Source organism: Thamnophis sirtalis, unplaced genomic scaffold (assembly GCF_051295495.1).
Source record: "Thamnophis sirtalis isolate CommonGarterSnake01/CBP01778 unplaced genomic scaffold, rThaSir2_p1.2 scaffold_8, whole genome shotgun sequence".
Lineage (NCBI taxonomy): Eukaryota > Metazoa > Chordata > Lepidosauria > Squamata > Natricidae > Thamnophis > Thamnophis sirtalis.
In genome coordinates this window covers 8154334-8163567 of record NW_028261388.1, presented here as the reverse complement: position 1 = coordinate 8163567, position 9234 = coordinate 8154334, and the positions used below count along the sequence as shown (strand labels likewise).

The 9234-nt window shown below is 41.0% G+C and overlaps 1 protein-coding gene across 14 annotated transcripts in view; it reads left to right on the top strand.

Moving 5' to 3' along the window:
- Window positions 1-1561: 1561 nt before the first annotated feature.
- The window catches only part of PICALM (phosphatidylinositol binding clathrin assembly protein), a 72983-nt gene continuing 65310 nt past the window's right edge, over window positions 1562-9234 (top strand). For 3 of the 14 annotated variants that reach the window (XM_087721054.1, XM_087721047.1, XM_087721046.1), the window contains exon 1: window positions 1564-1799. In XM_087721054.1, the coding sequence (XP_087577180.1) occupies window positions 1670-1799 (130 nt within the window). In that variant the 5' untranslated portion in view covers window positions 1564-1669. Of the gene's footprint in view, window positions 1800-9234 lie in introns of all 14 variants that reach the window. The other 11 variants (XM_087721053.1, XM_087721049.1, XM_087721050.1 and 8 more) reach the window with 6 other exon arrangements.

Below are 9234 nucleotides of genomic sequence, written 5' to 3'. Positions count from 1 at the left end.
AATTTAGTGACCGTTCAAAATGGCACGGAAAAGTGACTTATGACTATTTTTCACACTTACGACCATTGCAGTATCCCCATGGTCAGGCGATCGAAATTCAGACGCTTGGCCACTGACTCATATTTATGACGGTTGCAGTGTCCCCGGGATCATGTGATCCCCTTCCGACAAGCCAATGTCAACGGGGAACCCAGATTCACTGAAAAAAACGTGTTACTAACTTAGCAACCACAATGATTCACTTAACAACGGCAAGAAATGAGGCAAACATCCACTTAACCATCTCACTTACCAACATACATTTTGGGTTCCCCCCCCCCTTTTCTCCGTGTGATTGATAGGCGGCTTATTTAAGCTTAGGAGTATAGGGCGCAAAGAAATGTTATTTATGTTTAAATGAATTAATGGGGAAATGCAAAAGGAATATGAAATGAGATAAATATTGGTGAAGTTGGAAGAATTTCACCTACTATTTGTATTGTTATTGTTAATGTTGCCCCAAAGAGATTTGACCCAGTCAATGCAACGTCCACATATTATATATGTTTATTATGAGCCGAGGTGGCGCAGTGGTTAAATGCAGCACTGCAGGCTACTTCAGCTGACTGCAGTTCTGCAGTTCGGCTGTTCAAATCTCACCGGCTCAAGGTTGACTCAGCCTTCCAACCTTCCGAGGTGGGTAAAATGAGGACCCGGATTGTTGTTGGGGGCAATATGCTGGCTCTGTAAACCGCTTAGAGAGGGCTGAAAGCCCTATGAAGCGGTATATAAGTCTAACTGCTATTGCTACTGGAAAATTAAAAAAAATATTTGAAAAAAAAAACCAGCCACCTAAATTTTGGCTCAACTGCGGTCGTTAAATCGAGGACTACCTATAGTGGAAAAGGCAGGAAAAAACACCCAGGGAAGGCAACGGCCCACGAGAGATTTCTCGCCCGCTCCCACCCCTCAGGAATGCCGGTGACGTCATCGTCCACGAAAGAAATTGGGGGGGGGGGGGAAGACCGGGCAGAGGAGACGGAAAAAAAAAACCCCGCAGCGGTCCTCCACGCTGCGTCACCGCATTCTTCCTTGTGACGCAGCCCCGGCGGGGCGCCGCCAGGAAAGGGGGCGGGGCGACAATAGGGTGGGGAGGAGGGATGACGGCACGTCACGTGCAGGGGCGTCGGGGGTGTGGCCCCGCCACCACCACCCCCTCCACTGCCTTCAAGGCGGAGCGCGTCACGTGGGCTAGCAATGTTTTTTTTAAAAAGGAGAGGGCGGGCCGAGAGAGGCCCCATTTAAAGAGAATGGTGCCTGTCACGTGATCCGGGCGTCCCGGAAAGACCTCGGAGGCGGCTTCTTCGGCGGCCATTTTCCCCGCCTGTGGTGGCGGAGTCGGGGGGTGGTGCTGGGAGCAAGGAGGAAAAGGCGACGCCCACTCGGGCGGGGAGAGAGCAGAGGCGGCCTTTCTCCCGGGTGACGAGCCAGCCCGGCCCTTCAGGAAGGCGGAGCTCGCAGCTGGGGCGTCTAAAAGGGCTGGGTGGCGGCGTGAGGGCCGGTCGGCCGTGCCTGCCCGCCCTCCTTTTCCTCCTCCCTCCTCCTCCTCCTCCTCCTCCTGCTCCCTCTTTCCCATCCCCGCTTCCCCGCCAGGATCAGCCGCGGCCGCCGCGCCTGGGAGCTGGGCACCATGTCGGGGCAGAGCCTGACCGACCGCATCACGGCGGCGCAGCACAGCGTGACGGGCTCGGCCGTCTCCAAGACCGTCTGCAAGGCCACCACGCACGAGCTGATGGGCCCCAAGAAGAAGCACCTCGACTGTGAGTCCGACGCCGCTGACGCCGCCGCCTCCTCCTCCTCTCGGGGCTGCCTTTCTTTTCCCCTCAAGCCGTTTTTTCCCCCCTCAGGCCGAGCCTCCTCCGCGGCTTTTCTTTCCCCCCCGCTCGGAGTCGAGGGAGGAAGGGGCGCCTCTTCGGGGTCGTGGAGCCTAAGGGGGGGGGGCGCTTTCCCTCAGGGCTCCTTCCGTGACGAAGGGTGGCAAAGTTTCTTAGGGCAGCTTCTTGTCAACCCCTCTGGGTTTCTTTTCCTTCTTATCCGCCTCCTCTTTTTATTCCCCCCCCCCCAAAAAAAAAACTCTTGAAGGAATTTGCCTTGGAAAAAGCGCAGCGTTCCTGTTAATTTGGCCGTCAGGAATATGTGGCTCCTTCGTCCTTCGTGAGGCATTGTTTCATAATAATAATACTCATAATACTACTCATAATACCACTAATAATAATTTTTTGAATATTCAGTTGACTGAGTTTCATGTTTAATGAATAAGGTATATAATAATAATAATAAATATATACTTTATTCATTAAACATCAGTTGACCGAGTTTCATGTTTCATGACTAAAGTATACAATAATAATAATAATAATAATAAATTATTATTATTTTAAGAGGGTACTTGGTTGATACCTAGGCCGTTGGCAGCAACCCTTATCGACCATTAGCACTACTCAATGGCATTTGACACATTCTTAAATGTTCAGTTGACTGAGTTTCATGTTTCATGAATAAAACTTTATAATAATACATTTTAAAATGTGTTCAGTTGACCGAGTTTCATGTTTCATGACTAAAAGTATAATAATTATAAAATAAAATATTTGTGATGCATTTTAAATGTTTAATGGGCTGTTTTATTCATGTTTAATGAATAAAAGAGACAAAAATAATAATAAAGGTCCTTTCAGCACCATTAGGCTGATTAAGTCCCGCTCCCCCCCTCCCTCTGATGCCACGCTGTTCCTTGGGCTTTCTGCGGTTTTCCTTCACTGCTTGACGGGGCTGCCTTTTAATTTTGGCTTTTAAATGAATTTTTCCTGTGCTTCCCCCCCCCCCCTTTCTTCTCCTCCCTGATGTCTGAAATCTGCATTTTTGTGGCAGCTTCTTCCGGGAGTATTTCTAATTAAATCCTGCCCCACCATCTCTCAGGTTTTTCTGATTCGGAAGTTTCACCTCCTTTCAACCATTCGGTTCTTTTGACTCTTGTAGGTATACAGGTGTGATCTTCAACTAGGAAACCAAAAGCAAGAATAGTAGTCCTTGACTTTCAACAGTTTGTTTAGTGACCTTTTGAAGTTTACAACAAGGCACTGAAAGAAGTGACTTATAACCTATTTTCACACTTAACAACCACTGTGGCATCCCCATGGTCACGGGATCAAAATTCAGATGCTTGGCAACCGACTGCTATTTATGACAGTTGCAGTGTCCCGGAGTCATGTGATCCCCTTTTGCAGCCTTCAGACAAGCAAAGTCAACGGGGAAGCCAGATTCACTTAACCACGATTAACTTAACTGCACTGATTCACTTAAGTGTGGCAAGAAAGGTCATAAAATTGGGTAAAATTCACTTAAGAACAGAAATTTTGGGCTTGATTGAGGTCATAGGTTGAGGACTATCTTTATAGAGTTGCCTGACGGCGAGATAGGCCACCTATAAGTTTAATAAATAAATATTGTGGGAAATTTAACCCTTTTTCTCCTCCCTTCCATAATTTTAGTTTAGCCTTGGTTGTTTGGGAAAGTTGAGAACCTGAAACCACTTTTCTGGTTTTGCCCTGGTCCCCGCCTTCAGCACAATAGGGATAAATTTGAATTAGGTGTCTCTAACCCTAATTGCAAAGGCAGTATAAATGATAATTTAATATTTAAGGGATTAAGTAGCTGTTTAGGAAGCCAACAGTAGTAATTCTTCACCTATTAGTGAGGCTTTTACTTTCCTCTGAATTGAATATTTTATTGAAATATTTAGTAGTTTTTAATGAAGTCATGTGGAGGGATATGATCTATATAGTGGGTATCCATTAACATGAGAGGAAGGATTTTTGACATCATATGATGACCCTTGTTGTTACTTGTATTGCCCCTAAAGAGTTTGACAGGGCAAACTTTTCATCCCATTTCATAACCCTTTTCATCCCATTTCATAACCTAAGCTGCACTGCAACATTACAATAATTTCATTTCCTGCACTCTCAAATTAACAAGTGTTGCTAGTTAGCTTTAAGGGTTTCTTCCTGTTAATATGTGGGATCAGTCTTCAACTAAATGGTTACATGTGACAGGGAAAGTTAGCATTTAGTAAAACCACATTTTATTGACTGACTTTTCTGGCTTAAAATTGACTATCACAAACTTGTTTGAAATTGCCTTGTGGTGTTATATAAAGTAGATATTTGCATTCTGAGAACTTAATTGCAATTCAGAACCATCTCCAGCATTTTTTGCTCAATTTATAGTCTAGATCTAACTTGAAGAATGATTTCATATGATTAATTTTCCACAGATTCCATGTTTATAAAACCTCTGTTCTGGATTTATAGTTCATTGACCCCAAACATGTTATTTCCTTCACTTGGTTTTTTTTGCTCCTTATAAAATGTCTGAAAAATGAGGAGAAATAGCCTTTCTGGCAAATAAAATATTTTGACCTATGTTTCAGGGTTTTTAAAAAAAATGTTCATTATATATAATTGTCAGTAAATGCTCTTAGGTGTTGGCTTAAAGTAATAGCAATAGCAGTAGACTTATATACCGCTTCATAGGCCTTTCAGGTCTCTCTAAGCGGTTTACAGAGAGTCAGCATATTGCCCCCAACAATCTGGGTCCTCATTTTATCCACCTCGGAAGGATGGAAGGCTGAGTCAACCCTGAGCCGGTGAGATTTGAACCGCTGACCTGCTGATCTAGCAGTAGCCTGCAGTGCTGCATTTAACCACTGCGCCACCTTGGCTAATGTTTCTCAACCTTAGCAACTTCAAAATGTGTGGACTTCAACTTCCAAAATTCCCTAGCCAGCAAGGCTGACAGAAGAATTCTGGGAATGGAAGTCTGCACATCTTTTTGCTGAGGTTGAAAAACACTGGTTTAGAGAACTCTTGGAAAAATCTCCTACTATTGGGTACTTTTGTATGGTACCTGATAATCTCAGTTTTATGCACGGTTAAACACTAGGCACATTTTCTGAAAAGAAAGCGCTCTTCTCAATATCTCTGTTGAACATAATTCTTTAGTCAAAAGGAGAGCTGAAGGGTTTTTTTTCCTGCACTGCCTTCATTATTTTGAACTATAATTTAGAGCTTTTTGCATTGAGAAGAATACATTGATTGCTCTCCTCAGGATTCAGTGATAGGGAACTGAGCCTAATGTTTTGTGTTTGACTAATTCATTAAGGAAGCAAAGAAGCAAATTTGTGCTCTAGCTAGAAATAATGAAAGCAATAACTTTAGATCTCTTACATGCCACAATATTTATGAGGAAGGCTAGATTTTGTTAATGCATGTGGTCTTACAACCCTATCTAATGCCAGAAAGGAACTTTCAGCTAACTCAGATTGGCAAGCAAGTTAATAGAACAGAGTCGGGTCTTTACCATATAATTTGGCCTATTGAAGCATTGAAAGCTATTTGTACCATTTGTTCAAGATGCAGTTTCATTTATCTTCTAAATGCTGTTTTTAATCTGCCAAGTGGTTCTGTTCTTACGAAAGAGTTCAGAATACTTAGCCTCTTAATCCCCATTCAAACTGCTCCTTTTCCCCACCTATCATCCATAACTAACTGATTAACAGAATAATAGAGTTGGAAGGGATTTTCTAGTCCAACCCCTTACTCAAGCAGGAAACCCTACACCATTTCAGATAAATGGTTGTTTAATCTCTTAGAAACCTCCAGTGATGGAGCACCCACAACTTCTGAACGGAAGCCATTCCACTGGTTTATTGTTCTCACTGTCAGGAAATTTCTCTTTAGTTCTAAGTTGGTTCTCTTTTTGATTAGTTTCCACCCATTATTTCTTCAGGTGCTTTGGAGAATTTGCTCTTTGTGGTAGTCTTAACCCTTAGATATTGGAAGACTGCTATTATGTCACCCTTAGTCTTTCTTTTCATTAAACTAGACATACCCATTCCTGCAATTGGATTAATAAGGCCTTGGTTACTTTATTATATAAATAAAAGCCTGGATTCAACATTTTCTCTGCTAAAACTTTAGATGTAATTTTCAGCTTTATGCCTTATCACTTCCCAAGCTAATATAGTACAGTGGTTGAAGGATCATAGAGAAAATTTGAGTTGCTCACTATAACAAATTGTACTTTTAAATTAATTACAATAGGGAAAGCCTAGATTTTTTTAAAACATAGGTTAAATTTATGCTGTGTCAATAAGATTCAGGGAGAAACACCTGGAATTTTGAATGCTGCAGCCTTCAAATGCTTGATTGCATCTGTCCTTCTTGTGATTTGTCTACTTGTTTTCTGTGAGCCGCATCTGTATACTAAATCCTCTAACTGACATTTATTTGACACTAGGAACACTGCAGCTTTCCAGTAATGCTTTTACCATATGCTCTGCTGTCTTTGGAATCCCACGACTGAAAAAATCCCCTGCTATGCTATTTTATAATTCCCAACACTCGTTCTTTTTTTATAACTCAACTCATTAATACAATAAAAATAACTATACTTAATCAGTATGTGCTCACATTGTTGTAATGCCAGTTATAATTGCCTTGTGGGTTGGACTTGAACAATATCTCAATCTGGACAAGATAATCTCCGGGAGACAGGGCTGTAGGAGATGACCAGGCTGAAGCCGGAGGGAGGGGTCAAGTACATCATCAGTCTCAAGTGCCTACATGAGATCTAAATCCAGATAACCTTGAATTCTTTTGACTCTTATCTGCTGCCAATTTGTTTTTACTATTAGTTCAGATTCTTGTTGAATGTGTTACCAATAAACCAGTTTTCATTTGAACCTGCCTTGATTCCTGATTTCCTGTGCTTGAAAAAGGCTTTGACTAAGACAATTGCATTGGCAAGATCCAACCTGTTTGTTTCACAGGGCTTTTCTACAGTGAAGGCCAGATTTGAACTATGTGCAATTTGGTTGCAGCTGCTTGCTGCATGGATTGTATAAAGTGAGACCTCCAACTAAAGCATGCAGAGTGATTCTGAAGTTCTTATCATTTTCCACTTAGTGATTCTGATGCTTTCTAGAAGGCTTACAAAAACTGATGTGCACTTTTGAGTAGCTTTCAGAGTTTTGTGATGGTTTTGTACTTGAAGATGCCAGCATGTACTTTAACCAAAATGCAGCCTCATTGGTGAGAGATGTCTTTAATTATTCTTGTATTTATTACAGGTAGTCCTTGATTTACAACCACAATTGACCCCAAAATTTCTGTAGTCAAGCAAGATTGTTGTTAAGTGCGTTTTTCCAATTTTATGACCTTTCTTGCCACAGTGATTAAGTGAATCACTGCAGTTAAGTTAGTAACATGGTCGTTAAATGAATCTGGCTTGCCCGTTGACTTTGCTGGTTAGAGGGTCACAATGGGGAATCACATCACCCTAGGACACTCCAATCGTCATAAATACATGTCAGTTGCCAAGCATCTGAATTTTAATCACACGAGCATGGGAATGCTACAAGGTGGTAAGTGTGAATATGCTCATAAGTCACTTTTTTTCAACAGGAATGGTCACTAAACAAATGATTGTAAGTTGAGGACTATCTGTAGCTATGCTGTGTGAAATGATTAACTGTTCTATGGAGCCAATGTCATTTTTCAGGTCAAGAATGATCTAGGAATATCCCAGTTGGTGTATCTTTTGCATAAAATTGATGCTTTGCATATCCCCAAAATTCCATCTTCATCAGTTGCTTAAGGCAGTGTTTCTCAACCTTGACAGCTTTAAGATATGTGGACTTCAACTCCCAGAATTTCCCAGCCATGTTTTAGATTTTCTAGATATTGTTTTCTTTATTGCTTTTATAGCTTTGTGGTAATTTTGTAAACCACCCTGTTTATTCATGGCAGGTGGCATATATATCCAATTAATAAGTGAATTGTTTTTCCACGCTAGGACTATAGTTAATCAATTTCTAACCAGTATTGTACACCTACATGCTTAGGTGCTCTATTAAGCATTTCCCTAAATGAGGTCATGTAAAAAATTTTTTTGCAAGCTTGATTTCTTTAAAATTGAAAATAGAAGTGCCTCTCAAATGAGCTCTCTTGGGGATTGAAATCATTTGGAACAAAGTTGCTGCAGTTGAATCACCTTGTTTTGAAGACTTATTTACACATCTGGGTTGGAATTTGTTTTAGAAATTCTGAAACAATTCTCCACTGCTTAGCAAATTGTGCTTCATCACTTCAATTTGTGTTGTCACAAAAACCAATTTATTTCATGGGGGCCTGATTTCAAGGAATATTTGGACTGTTTATTGATGATGGACAAACAGCTGTCCACACCAGTTTCTCATCCAAAGTAGAAATAAAAATAGCCACCTGGTTTTTTTGTTTGTCTATGCAGCATTGTGGAAATCTGTTTGCAGATTAAATGTTCTGACTGAATGTTAAGTTTTAGTAACCACACATGAACGATCGGCTGTCTGTAGAATAGTCATTCCACCTTGCCCTCATACATTATTTCTAACCTTGACATTAAATTTTTTGTCTTCCTCAAAACCTTTCTTTCATTCTAAAATAGCTAGTTTTAGGACGGTCTGTGTTTTTCATAAAATAGCAACTGTAATTTCAAAATGGGTTTTGTGGCACTAATAACAAGAGACTAAAATATCTTTCGCCTGTGTTTTAGATTACAACTCCTTTCATGTATTATCAGTGCTGCCTGACATTTATGGAGAATTTACTGTAGTCCTGATATCTTAATTGGATGAGATTGGTATGTTTGTGTTAAAAAGAAAACTCCAGTTAAAGGGACTTGCATACTACAGTTTTCCTATTATGCCAGAAATAGATGTGCTTGAGCCTAAGGAGTGACCAGCATTATTGGTCTCGCACAGAAATCTTGAGCAGAGACATTAGAATTGTATTGTTTTTATCACAGTGTACCTGCTGAATAAAGAAATACCATTATTTTTTTTAAAAAGCTAATCCTTCTTTGAACTTTAGGATGACAAACTGGCTTTCACATGGATGGAAAGTCCAGCTTTGCAATCTTGAGGGAGAATTAGTATGATTTATTTATTTATATTTCTTTTATTTGTATCCTGCCTGTATTATTTTTACAAAAAGCTCAAGGTTGCGAACATATCCAACCCACTTTCCTCCTATTTTCCCACAAAACAATTCTGCAAGGTGACCCGGGCTGAGAGAGTGATTGGTCCAAAGTCTGGCTTTTGTGGCTAAGGCAGGACTTGAACTCCTGGTCTGCCACTTTCTAGGCTGGTGCTTT